This window comes from Gymnoscopelus microlampas (genome assembly GCF_963454915.1).
Source record: "Gymnoscopelus microlampas genome assembly, chromosome: 2".
NCBI lineage: Eukaryota > Metazoa > Chordata > Actinopteri > Myctophiformes > Myctophidae > Gymnoscopelus > Gymnoscopelus microlampas.
Window position 1 is genome coordinate 26,832,522 of NC_139939.1, and position 13,935 is coordinate 26,846,456.

The window sequence follows — 13,935 nt, forward strand, 5'->3', positions numbered from 1 at the left end:
GGTTTCTGACAAAATCTTCTCAGATAGGGCCCGGGGGTCCGCAGCCAAATATAGCTATATTCAGTTGGGCCAATTGGGGGTCAGACTCCTTGAGAACCACTGATGAATTGATTGATTGATTGATTGAATACGTTATTAACAGTTTGCAAAAAAAGAAATCACAGAAAGAACAGGTCTGCTAAAAGGATTAAAACCCAAGAAAGCAATATATGGCTAATGGCTTGTTTCCATTGGGGTACTGGAGTAGGCCTATACGGCAACCGGCTCATAATTTATACACGACGCAATCCTTGGTTTTTGGAATGCTTTGCAATCTGACATAAAAATCTGACCATTACTCACGCAAAGAAGTCAAGTAATGGCATTACTTGACTTCTTTGCGTGAGTCTTGATGACGATGACGTCACTGACGAATCCTTTCATTCTGACCTTGCGCGCAAGTCAATGACGTTTACTTCACGCGCCAGCAAGCGGCAACAAACTAAACGTGTCAGCAGTAGATTGTGTGTGATATCACTGTATGGTCAAGTAAAGGATGAAAACATGCCTGTTTGTTGGCTTGTCAGCAAGGAAGGAAATCATAAACCCATTCCACTTCCACATCTTAAAGCAGTGGTCTTGGGCCGGGGTCCAGAGACTACTATTAAAGACAAGAAATGCTCTAGACAACAAGGTACTGTGCTTCTTCTGCTCGAATGACTATGGCTACTTATTAGATTAGTTAGCTGCTGCTTTGTTTGCAAGTAAACCGTAACGCTAATAGTAAAATACAGCAATTGCTAGTTGTAAAATAAACAAACAGGCTAAAACTAAATGTAGTTAACATGTGCAAATGTTATCCCTTCTCTACTAGTTGAGTTGAAAGCAGATTGCAACAAGGGGTATGTCAGAGTTAAACAGGTAAGAATGACACATATGACTGAAACTACCACAGTGTTCTCACACCAAGAATACCAAAGTTTAAGTGAGAATAATGGCGACTTCTATGTAATATTGTTGATTTGGTGTGTGGTCAGGTGTAAAGTTGAAATTATTTTTTATTTTCTTGCTTTTTAGCCATTTTATCTGTACTCACGCAACTGTCCATAATGCAAGCACCTGTTCACCTTATTGACAAATGGAAAGGCCTGCATCAGTTATTTACCATGTTTACCTTCTTATTTCAAAGCTGGGGTCAAACCCTACCTCTGTAGACTCTGAGGTGGTGGGTAAAGATAAGGAGTTGAGAATGAAGCCTGGCCAGCAGCTCCACGTTGTCTATCAGCAGTACCCATACACTGTACAATTCAAAGAGGACCCTACTGGAGGTGGCCAGCACATCAAAAGACCACGTGAGCCTGTTGCAGAGAAGGGAGAGCATCATAGAGAGGAACCAAGTCATAAAATGGCTAGACAAGAAATAACTGTCTCTTCAGCCAGCCATAAAGGATCTGCAGCCAATGTAAGCCAAACTCACCATGAAGATTGGATACTTTTTGTTGTGATGTGACTACAGTCAAGGACTAGAATGAATAGTGTATTGTGTATATAATATTACAAATAAAATAATGTCTCGATTTGCATGTATTGCAGGAAACATCTGGACATTGGAGTCAGGGTCTGAAGGCCTCAATGCAAGACCCTGAAATGCAGGTAGTGTTTCTGTTTAAGCCTGATTGGTATAGAGTCCCAAATGTGGAAAAAGTAACCAAATTTATCACAAGATGGTACAGACTTTTCTATTCTTGACTTTCTTCTTGAAATTATGGCTAAATGAATTGCCATTCCTACCTTTTAGGTTTTTAAAGATGAAAGAATTGTGGTGATAAAAGACAAATACCCCAAAGCCCGCTACCACTGGCTGGTCCTCCCCTGGGAGTCCATTCCAAGTCTCAAAGCTGTGCGAAGCGAGCATTGTGATCTTTTGAGGCACATGCAGAAAATTTCTGACAGAATGATTCAACAGTGCCCAGATGCCAGCGTGTTACGATTCCGCACAGGCTATCATGCCATCCCCAGTATGAGGTAAGGGTTAATTTTTTGAGTGGCACAGTATAGTTAAGTTAACTCTTCTTTGGTCCTTGTTGCATTCATTTCAAATGTAGTTTAATGCTGTAATTGTGAATCAAAATGAATGACCAGTTCTGAGTTATTGCAGTGGTACAGTACCTCTTGTACTACATTTTGATCTGCAAATCCAGAAATATACCCCACCAGAACAATCAGAAATGTATTTGACTTGTTTTTGTTTGTTGACTTTTGTGCAACAACAGAAAAGTCTCCATCAATAGGCCACAGAAATTCCACAACAAATGCATATAACAAATGATAGAACACACAATGCAAACATGCACTACAGTGCATGTAATGCAAACACTGTGCAAACTCTAGAGAAAATAATAATACTGGGCACAGAGAGACTACACAAACACAATGTACTGGAGCACTCGACTGGTCTGCACATGTTTTATTAATATACCCTAAAAATTCTAAAGCCTATATCACCCATTATATTTGGGTAGTTTCTCCTGAAAGTGCCCAGGTATTATTATTTTCTCTGATGCAAGCCCTTCTACCTTCTGCTGGCTGAAGCGCGCAGGACTTCTCTTTACCCACTGTGCAAACACTGTGTGTGTGTGTGTGTGTGTGTGTGTGTGTGTGTGTGTGTGTGTGTGTGTGAGAGAGAGAGATATACATACATACACACAATGCAAACATGCACTACAGTGCATGTAGTGCAAACAAATAGACCTGGACAATCCTGGCATGCTCTATCCTCGAGTCGACACACAATGCCAATATATTTTACCAGTGTACGCATGGTCCAACCCATTCTGTCAGGTCTCGCTAGGACGCGCCTCACTAGTCAACACACAAGAGGGGGTTGGGGTGTGCTGAAACCAGCGCACCCCGAAACAACAGGTTGTGAATTGATTGCATGAAACAATCACCTGTGCATCCAGTCTCAATGTTGGTAAACAAATAATTGGTCTATAATGTCCTATTTATGATTCTTTACAGTCATGTACACCTACATGTAATCAGCCAAGACTTCGACTCTCCTTGTTTAAAGAACAAGAAGCACTGGAATTCCTTCACAACAGACTATTTCATAGATTCTCAAGGTGTGGAATTTTTATTTAACTTTTGTTCTTAATTAGTTGTTTGCTGTTTTGCAGATGAAAATTACATTGGTTATTTCATTCACAGATGTCATTGTGATGCTGGAAACAAATGGAAGGATCACTGTCAAAGAAGGGATCAGTGAATCGTTGAAACTACCTCTCCGCTGTCACATGTGCCACAAAGAACTCCCCACAATACCTAGTCTGAAGGAACATCTGAAATCTCACTTGCCTATGTAAGAATGTTAAGCCTGAGAGTTATACTTAGTTGTGGGCAGGTTTCACGCAACTAAGTACAGTATAATAAATAAGGCTTTACATCAACAAAATACCTTGCCTCAGATATTCACACACCTTAACTATGAAGAGTCTGCCTTAGAGTCAGATGTGTCATTAATGTTTATTTTCTCCCCTTTGTACTTATACAGCATTTTCTGTATAAAGGCTGTAATGTTCCAGAGTCAGATGGCTAAACATTTCACCATAGTTAGTATTTTCATTTTCATATTTTGACAGTGATGGGTATGACTATGCATGTCATGCTAATGGCTGAAGATGTTAATGTTTTCTTTTTTTTCTTTATATATAAACATGGTTGAGAATGTTTACACTATTACTAATTAACAATGGCTTGTTTTGTTTAAAAAAAAGAAAAGTTTACACACAGTTACCACTCTCAAAAGTCTGTTTTGTTATAAGACTAATTCATTTCTAAATAAAAAGTAAATTAAAGGGAAAGAAATATTTGAGACCTGATTCAAATGAATGCACCACAATCTTGTTATCAGATCTGCCTATAAACAACACATATCTAATTTTACACCAAGAAAGAAATTAGCTGAACCCCTTTTTGAGACTCTTGGGATGCATAATTCCCTGGAAGTCCTTGCTACCAGCATATTCATATGAAAGCACATGTGACCTGGTCCTGGGAAGTGGCCAAAATTCTAATAGTGTTAGCAAGGGTTTCAAATTATTGGTTAGACATTGATGGGTAGGGTCTACAGTACACTGTCTGTTGAAAATACAACATGCCGTGATTCCGGTCATGTAATAGGCTACACATACACAGACGATCCTGACTATAAACTTCTTCTAATAGGCCTACTAAAGTGTAACCTAAAACACTCAATTCAGCAACTGCTATTACTTTGCACTCAGTTTCTGTTTTATTGTGTCAGTGTCGCCATCTAGTGGAAGTATTTTCCATGAACAAGAATTAAATATATTGGTAGCCATGGACGATGGTCATGTTTCAGGGCAAAGATTTTGGATGAAAAACAACCTGGTATAGAAATACTTCTGCAGCACGTGCTCACGAGAACAAGATTACTAAATGAACAGCATTGCAATTATATTTTTTATCAGCGATGGAAAAAACGAGTGGCCATTACGGGGATCGAACCCGCGACCTTGGCGTTATTAGCACCACGCTCTAACCAACTGAGCTAAACGGCCCGACTGTCCACGATAGACATTATTTTCTTATTTCAAAGAAACGTGTATGAAAGTAGACAGTATTCGTTAAGAATCTAGTCATCTTATTTATTTAACTTATCAAAAGGAGCTTACAAACAAGACCAACAGTAAAAAAAACAACAACAACAACACACAGTTAACGTAAAGTGAAAACATGCACATTGCACAACGAACGAGCACTAAGCCGAATCAACAACAATCAAAGAGCAATAAGTAGTTAAAACACTGGCCGAGTATCATCTTGAAGCTGTGAGGGAGGTTATATAAAAGCATGGTTGTGACAGAAAGTACAGTAGTGTGGTGTATGTGTGCGTAGGTAGGTGTAGCCTCGATACAAGACTGTCATATATTATATGACAGTCTTGGATGATCTTCAAAATAGTGTTTGCACTTTCTCCCTTTTGGTCCGTACGTCTACATTAGCTGTAGTATACAACCCTCGTAGACGTATTTATGATTCTGACGTTTTCAATCTACGAGAGTTGTAGGGTTCACGCCCCATGGAGACCTGGACTGTCTGCACTATGCCTCGCAAAGTACTCCAAACGTGTACAAATTGAAAATAAAGGTGCTTACCCCAAAGCCCCAAATGTTAACTACTTCTACGCGGTAGTAGTTTAATGTAATAATCCATATCTTTCCATAAAGAAGTGTTTTAATGCCGTCTGTGGCCGAACGCCATTTTTTCACCCTCGTTTACTTCCTGTTTACATTTAGTGTAATTCCGGGTTTCACCGGATGCGCCCCCTCACTACCCGTCACTACCGCCCATTGGGAACTTCCGACAGAATCGGCCACAGACGGCATTAAAACACTTCTTTATTGAAATATATGGATTATTACATTAAACTACTACCGCGTAGAAGTAGTTAACATTTGGGGCTTTGGGGTAAACACCTTTATTTTCAATTTGTACACGTTTGGAGTACTTTGCGGGGCATAGTGCAGAAAGTCCAAGTCTCCATGGGGCGTGAACCCTACAACTCCCGTAGATTGAAAACGTCAGAATCATAAATACGTCTACGAGGGTTGTATACTACAGCTATGTCTACATAAACGTTCACATTTCAAATATAAAGTGCTTACTCCATGGCCACGGATGTTATAATTATGTACATAATTATGTACGGCTCCTTAGAAGTACCCGTATTTTCCGCTTTGTTCAATAAAAAGCATGTTAATCCGATTGGTGGCTATTTTCTCATAGAGTTATAATGTATCAGTGCGCAATACACCTCCCAACCGATAGGGTCGCGTAATTGAAAGTATATGAAAAAAATGGCCACCGATCGGATTAAAATGCTTTTTATTGAATAATACAGAATATAAGGGTACTTCCAAGGAACCGTACATAATTGTAACCATTGCCATGGGGTAGCACTTCTGAACGTTTATGTAGATGTACGGACAAACACTATTTTGAGGATCATTCAAGACGGTCATGACAGATGACCATCTTGTGATTCAGGGCTAAGTGTCTGTAGCCCCATCTGCCATCTGTGACCTCTCACCTCCCCACGGCCCCACCGCTGTCCAATCTACAGTAGGCAATGAGTGTGATCACAGATGGGGCTAGTGTAGGTGTAAGACAGTAGGTTGCTGCATTTTGTATTAATATTTAATTATATCATCTCCGTAAACTTAATTCCCTATGGTCTTCATCAGGCATGAGATGATCAGCTGGGTGATGGCCATCATCTCCTATGCCCTGGAAAAAATATTCTTCACTTTCACAGGCAGTGCTGTCACTACCCTCCAAGCAGTCTTTAGATTTGATCTGGTTGAGTTCTATACTGTCACTGGCGTTACTCTCTGAACTCTCGCTGGTATCTTCGCTGGTTTCACTGGTGTCATTGCTTTCGCTACTGGAACTTTCACTGCTCTTTGTGGTGTCTGTAATGTCAGAAGAGTCACTGCTGTCTGCACTGTCACTGGTTTCCCCACTGTCTTTGGTCTGGCTCTCAACCAACGACAGAGTGTTGTTGCTCTCGGCTAGAGTGTTGCCTGCCCTTCCAAGAGTGATGGAGGAGTTGTGAGAGGGAGGCTTCTGGGATGGCTTGTTTTCCAGGTGAACTGTCTGACTCTGGATCTCTGTGCTGCTGTTGTCCTCAGTGCTCAGGACCTTGATGACATTCGCATACACATGAATCCAGCCCTGCTGTAATGTAGAATATTGGACATAAATGAACATGGACAAAAATGACACCTTGTTTTAGCTGCCACCAGTGTTAAATTACATTAACGTTTTTTTCCCCTATTTATTTTATGTACTGATCACATATGACACCACCTGAATATAGTATGTTTTTAAACCATATGAGTGCTATACCCACCCTTCGAACATTCTCCTCACTGCCCAGACTGTTATCTCTAGTTTCACCATGAGAGTCCGTCTGGGGAAATAGAGAGGGAATCACAGTCAGTAAGTTGAAATCAAGATTATTATACATTTAAAAAGTTGGTAAATAGGCATACACAATAACCAACAATAATCAAGGTATAAACAATAATCGAAAATAAATTGCACACTATGGCTGTTTTTGTGATTGGTTTGATGAAAAGTCTTACCCCCTCCTCAAGTGACTGGCTGTCAATCTCCTCTGAGGTCTGTTTGGAGCAGGAAGAGACACAGTTTTAGAAAATGACACAAGTTGTTATTTTTCAATAATGAAGTTAACCACTTTAATCCTATATATTTTGTAAAAAAAAACAAATAGCAAAAATAGCACATCTAGCATCTACAAGCTCACAACGTGTTTTAAAAAAAGAAAAGAAAAAGAAAATGGGGAATCTTTTTAAAATATTGTAGCCAGAGCTGCTATTATGATCACCCACCGTATCCTCTGATGTGGACTCTAAGGATTCTGACTTGGAACTCTGCAAAACAAAAACATTTGATAAGACCTCAACCACGTTGTTAGAATACAAGGTGTCACATAATATCTCCAGAGATAGCATGTGATTGAGAAACCAAATGCACTTACTTGGTTTGAGGTATTTTCTTCAGAACTCTACAACACAAACAAGAATAGGCATCCATGAAATTACCCCTACAAATACTAGAAATATTCTGTAAATCTTCTATGTACCACAAAACTGTCTTTTACCTAGATAGATAATTAGATGCTTTATTGATGCCGAAGGACATTCCAGTGTTCTGGTAACTCACAGCATGCATGTTACACTTTTACACTTGTAGTTGTGGCATCCTACCTGAAGTTCTGAGGTGTCACTTTCAGATGATTGCGAAGAAGACACACTCAGCGTCTGAAAAAAGAATGGCAACATAAACCATAGTGCTCTTAATTATACCCTGCAATTGGAAACATAAACAACCACCACATCCATTTTACAATCCAGTCATGTCAACCCTTGCCCAGGCAGTCTATTGTTCTGTAAGCATCGACTTTGTAGTAAACAAAGTCAGAGACATGCAAATGCTAGGTTGAGGTTTGGTGCACATACGTGTTCCCACTCCAAAAGTCAGCATTTCTCCTTAAATAGGACTGTGTAGGTGGCAGACAGCTTGATTGCAACCAAATGATTTGTGTTTACAGTTTCCATACTGTCTACTGTCTAACGGCACAATCACTCTTCAAAAAACTATACAATTATTGTATTTCTCAAAACACTTACCGTGTTTGTTTCATGCCCGTTTTGTTCCAAAATTACATTGTACAAGATCTGTCAGAAAAGAAAGAGAGACTATTGTCAGAAGGGAGGAAACTATAACTAGTATGAAGATATCATGTAATGATTTAGGCTCAGTGATGGCTTGTGTTGTGTTCTCTGACATGGATTTGATCTACAAATATTCATGGTCGATACAATTGATTGTTTTTATTATTGGCTGTTTGAGCATTTTTAAGGCAGCAATGGTAAAAGCTGTTGTCATACTAAAAGCATTTGAACAACACTCCAGCCTGGTTCTTACACATATGGTCATAATCAAACATGACAGTCACATCATAAAAGGACTCCATCACGGCATGCTATTGAGTGAAGAGTCAGTGTAATCCTCATAGAAATGTTGCTGCATCAGTTACATTTCATGGTGTTGTTGGCATTTAATAGTTTTAAGCAGACATTTTAATTCCCATTTTAATTTACTTACTGGATTGGCAAAAACTGCTCCAATCAGGCAGAATGTTATTATAGCAACTTTCATTCTGTAATGACACATAAGAACATGTTAATATTGTACCTGTATAAATAAATATGTAACACACATTTTGCATATACAGTATAAATATGAATAACAATGTCAAGGTTAAAGGTAGGCCAGGGTATAAGTGATATTTTTTTGGTTAAAATAAATTGTTAAAAGGTACACTATAAGTACATATTCTGAGAGTAATCATTGCTATGGAGTGTTTGCTCAGTAAAAGAGGTCTCCCCGTCTCTCCAGCTCTAGATAATACATTTTCAGGTGGGTTGCCAATTTCAGCCAATCAGGAAAGAGTACCCATTTATCAGCTTCAATGTTATAGTGTTCCAGTTCCAATTTTGTCAGCATATTTCTTTGTGTCATCACTTTCAATATCACTTACTTAATCTGTATCCTGTGAGTTCTCTCTCCTGATTGGATACAATTGGTATCCTAACGGAAATGCATTTTCTGTTTACTAAAGAGCTGGACAGACAGGGATACTCCTTTTTCTAAACAAACACTCCATAGCAATGACTATACTATCAGATAGTAGAGCTATGTAACACTAGTTGTAAGACAAAACAATATGTCTTACTCTACCTTTAACAATAGCATTTTTTGAAAAACTACCAGAATAATGCCATATAGAATTTAGTGCATGTTGCATATTGCATTATGTTTTAATAACACACGTATAAGCACAAGCAGTATTGTGTTACAAGTAATCAATGAGTGATCAATTACCTTTTCTTCTGCAGAGGTAGAATATGAACAGTGTGAGGTGTCCTTGTGTAGTGTATTGCAGCAAACTGGAGTACAATGTTCCTATACTATCCCATGCATAGAAGCTCGCTGCTGAGACGATGAGGGCAGGATCTGTGGATGTGTGGTAGGAACTAGAGAGGACTATATATCTAACCTTAATGAAGGCAGTTGCATCATTTCCTCTGAGGTCTAGCCCCATGTTGATGTGAAGGTGTGTTTGTTCTGGAAGCTAAATAAAAAGCACACACTCCGACATGACAATTGCAAACACACACACACACACACACACACACACACACACACACACACACACACACACACACACACACACACACACACACACACACACACACACACACACACACACACACACACACACACACACACAACCACATGCAAACACCCATATACAGTTGTTTTATTCGGTAGCTACTTTTGCTCCACCCCCTCTCTGTCTTAAATGAAATATAATTTAGCATGCTTAACCATAGGGTTTGTGGCTGGTTGAAAAAACAATTTCACCCACTCAAAGAGGATGTAGGAAAGGAGGGTAGGGATAAGGGTTAGATAAGGGTATATGCTTACATCCGGCGGAATGGCTGCAGCTTTATAGTCTACAAGCATTTTAGACAGTACATACCCTGTAAAGCAAGAACTAGTACTGTAAGTCAGTGGTTCTCAAAGTGGGGTCTGGGGACCCCCAGGGCCCTTGAGTGGGTTCCAGGGGGTACCCAACAAAATGTGTTAATGTTGCATCAAAATCAGTTCAACCATTTTGACCATATTTTATACCATACTGTATATACAATTGGGAATAATCCAGAATCTGGAATAATCCACAAACGTTATGAGGGTCCCTGGCACAAAATATTACACGGACAAGTAACTAAAATCTTGTGGTATAATCTTTGTGTTTTGCTTCATACGGTTTTTCACCTCTGGTCATACAGCAGAATCTCTATAGTTTTACCCAGGCTTCATGCAAAGATTTCCCCCTTCACTGCGGTAGCACCCACAATGTTTGTTTTCCATATTGCAGCACCTCTTAAGCATTCCCAGCAGTTAATTCCTATGCTCAAAGGCAGATCCTCATTTGTTGTTTACTTTAGGTACAGGGGAGAACACCAAAATATACCCTGAGTTAAGGTTGCATGCAAACCAATACCTGACACAAGCATTGCTTTCTTTAATTCAACCAAAGCACAACTTTTGCAATATATTAGGGATCCATATGCTTCATGTTCAAGTCCTTGTATATTAGGTTCCTATTAGATTAGAGAGTAGAAGTCATGTGCTGCTTTACCCCTCCCAAATGTTTGAGCTTGTTTCCTGGATGTCCATATTTGGGCAAGTCTAAAATAAGTCTGTGGAATTCCTTGTTTGACCTCACTATAGCGTTGTTAATTACAAGTATGAAAACGGAACATGTAATTAGACCAAATGTATGCCAGTCTGGAGCTGTTCAAGAAACCACAGCTACCAGCCATTGTAACATCATGCTGGTTTAAAACAGGGAGGAGTGAGGCTAGAGATGATTGATGTTGGGTAAAAATGTCTGCTCTTTTGTCCAAAGGTTACTGTAGTCTAAGATGTACAGTAGTAGTAGAGGATTCTAATGTGTACAGTATATTGCTGACTCTGTCCAATTGACTGTTAGATCGGATCACTAGTCTCACAACCTATATAAGATAACAAAGTGATTTTTCGATATCTGTGTTGTAATAACATCAGTTACCGTTAATATAATCATTGGGACATGATAACCTTAGAGGTTGTGTACTATATAACTTTCTTGTTTATTGTGCAATCAAAACAAAGAATTGTAGTTGTAATGTTTTAAAGATGGGGGATGTATATATATATTTTAGTTTGAGCTCTATATTCTGATAGTAATTGCTATAGAGTGTTTGTTCAGTAACAGCGGTCTACCCGTCTCTCCAGCTTTTTAGCAAACAAAAAATACATTTTCAGGTGGGTTGCCAATTTTGTCCAATTAAGGGAGAGTATACCCATTTATCAGCTTCAATTTGATAGTTTTCTAATTCCAATTTTGTCTGCAATTTTGTTTTGTTTCATCACTTCCAATTTCACTTGTTACGGGGCCAGCCTGCCAACATGGCAGCAGGCCCTGATTTAAAGGCATTGTAGGGAACATTAAGCCTAAATTTAAAAAATATTTATATATATATTTTTTGCATTTTTCCCCCTCTATCAGCCACTATATAATGATGCTGGGGTGTTTTCCTGCACTGAAACACAGGCCTCTTTCTGAAAACCCTATTTTCCCTATTGTTGTTGTTGTTGTTATATTTGTCCGGTACGTAAGGAAGTCTATGGAAGTCTATGGAGGCATCACCCCCTGGTGGCCGGGAAACGAACTGCACAAACAATAACAATGAGGGAAAATAGGGTTTTCAGAAAGAGTACTGTGTTTCAAAACACCCCAGCATCATTATATAGTGTCTGATAGAGGGGAAAAAATGCAAAAAATATATATATAAATATTTTTTAAATTTAGGCTTAATGTTCCCTACAATGCCTTTAAGATTTGCATTATTCTTCCGATTCTGCCACTTTTCGCAGTTCTGGCTGAACCGTGCTGTCACTTTTTACGAAACTCGGCCATATGGTAGTAGATGGTCATGAAAAACTATCAAGAAATAATTCTCACAACCTTTCGTCAAAAGGTGGCGCTATAGCACTCAATTGAAAATGCCAACTTTGAACAGGTACAAGTACAACTCATGCCCTGTTTGACCTACAGCAATAAAACTTTGATACACACATGCATCTACTCATGATGAACAACTTTCATACTCTGACTTTTGACCTCTGACCTTTAGATCTACCACCATTTTGAATTATATGAAAAACAGTCATTGGCTCTTAAAAGCTTCATTCTATCACTTATGGAAAATCCGCTACTAACGTTTTGTCGGCAGAGGTCCAAAGTTTCATGTGTAAAACGTTTCGTGCAGATTGCTCAAAAATCCCAGGAGGAGATAGGTTTTAACTATTGCAGTTTTATGACAATTATTCATCTGCGCCTAACACACACATGTAGACTCACATTTGTTTGAAACTTTGCAGTAACATTGCAAATATCACTGAAACCAATCTTACTCCAATTGGCCTAAGGGGGGCGCTATAGCAATTTTTTGAACATGCAAACTTTAAACAGGCATAAGTCATGCCTCGTTTGGCCGAAAGTCGTGAAACGTGCTTACACTTGTGCCTTGATTCATGAGGAACACATGTATCACTTTGACCAGTAAGCTCCGCCCTTAGATAGTAAAGCAACGCATTTGTCTGTGGTAGATAGGTACAGGCCATAGGCGTACGCTCATTGGGGCCAACGAGGCCATGGCCCGGTCTGTGTGAACCCATGCTTGCCCCTGTGTAGGAAAACCAGTTTCGCCGCCAAAATGGTTCTCCATTGCGCAGAGAGGAGCACCTCTCCATTCAGAAATGTAATAGAAGAAGAACCGTCGTCCTGAAACACCCTGCCTTCCGTCTAAACCGGCGGCCTCTGTCCGCGAAAAAAAAAAGGGCAGTGTGTTTTGGGACGAGCGTTCTGTTTTCCACCCGTAATGGCTCTGTAATTCTCAATAGACTTATCAGCCATTGTGGGGGGGGTTAAGATTCTGGCCCGGTCAACGTAGTTAGAATTCACCATACGCCAGTGGTACAGGCTGCCCTCTAGTGGCACAAAACTAAAACTAAAACATCAGTGATCAGTGAGAATAAAGGTTTGCGCTACTCTATAAATCTATAAATATAGATTGAGGCGTTGTGAGCTTGAAGATCGGCTGTTTTGAAAATGTTTGCCTCTTTCTTATATTATTTGACAATTTGGCCAATTAAAGGTAGGGTAAGTGATATTTTTGGGTATTTTTTGTTTTGTTTTGTTAAAAAGGTTAAAGTAGGCCTACTATATTCTGATAGTAATTATTGCTACAGAGCGTTTGTTTGGTCACAGGGGTCTCTCCAGCTCTTTAGTAAACAGAATATAGTACATTTTCAGGTAGGTGACACAATTTAAGCCAATCAGGAGAGAGCACTGGAAATGTATTTTCTGTTTAATAAAGAGCTGGAGAGACATGGGAGACTCCTTTTACTGAACAAACACTCTATTCTGATAGCACTCATTGCTATAGAGTCTATAGCAATGAGTGCTATCAGAATATAGAGCTATTTTACACTTATTTTAACAAAAGCAAATCACTTACCCTAACTTTAATGTTAGACAATTTTTTATAGTTTGTTGATTATTTTTGATGCAGTTATAGCGTTTTTCCTTTCTCTCTTACTTTTTTGGGGGTATTAAAAAGGTCTTTAAAGTCCTTAAATTGTCACTTCACTGACATCTGGTAAAATTTAGTAAAAATACTAAAATTAATGGTCATTAAGTTCATGAGGTATAATTTCTAATTTCAT

The 13,935-nt window shown here is 39.1% G+C and overlaps 2 protein-coding genes across 4 annotated transcripts; one reads left to right on the forward strand and one right to left on the reverse strand.

Annotated features, from left to right (window-relative positions):
• The first annotated feature begins 475 nt into the window (after nucleotides 1-475).
• On the forward strand, nucleotides 476-3,860 carry aptx (aprataxin). Its single transcript, XM_084067879.1, has 7 exons — nucleotides 476-673; nucleotides 854-900; nucleotides 1,169-1,441; nucleotides 1,573-1,632; nucleotides 1,778-2,004; nucleotides 3,001-3,104; nucleotides 3,190-3,860. Exons 1-7 carry the CDS (start codon nucleotides 544-546, stop codon nucleotides 3,342-3,344), a joined length of 996 nt encoding a protein of 331 aa, XP_083924005.1. The 5' UTR covers nucleotides 476-543; the 3' UTR covers nucleotides 3,345-3,860.
• Nucleotides 3,861-4,630: 770 nt separating this feature from the next.
• Nucleotides 4,631-9,610, reverse strand: scpp1 (secretory calcium-binding phosphoprotein 1). Of its 3 annotated transcripts, none has more exons than XM_084067885.1 (9): nucleotides 9,478-9,610; nucleotides 8,698-8,752; nucleotides 8,220-8,267; nucleotides 7,797-7,850; nucleotides 7,568-7,594; nucleotides 7,419-7,460; nucleotides 7,152-7,190; nucleotides 6,917-6,976; nucleotides 4,631-6,738 (listed from the first exon to the last, which is right to left on the reverse strand). In XM_084067885.1, exons 2-9 carry the CDS (start codon nucleotides 8,749-8,751, stop codon nucleotides 6,211-6,213), a joined length of 852 nt encoding a protein of 283 aa, XP_083924011.1. In that variant the 5' UTR covers nucleotide 8,752; nucleotides 9,478-9,610; the 3' UTR covers nucleotides 4,631-6,210. The 3 variants fall into 3 exon arrangements, with proteins under 3 accessions (XP_083924011.1, XP_083924010.1, XP_083924012.1); XM_084067884.1 differs by having other exon boundaries at nucleotides 4,631-6,741; XM_084067886.1 differs by lacking the exon at nucleotides 8,220-8,267 and having other exon boundaries at nucleotides 4,631-6,741.
• Between the last annotated feature and the right edge of the window lie 4,325 nt (nucleotides 9,611-13,935).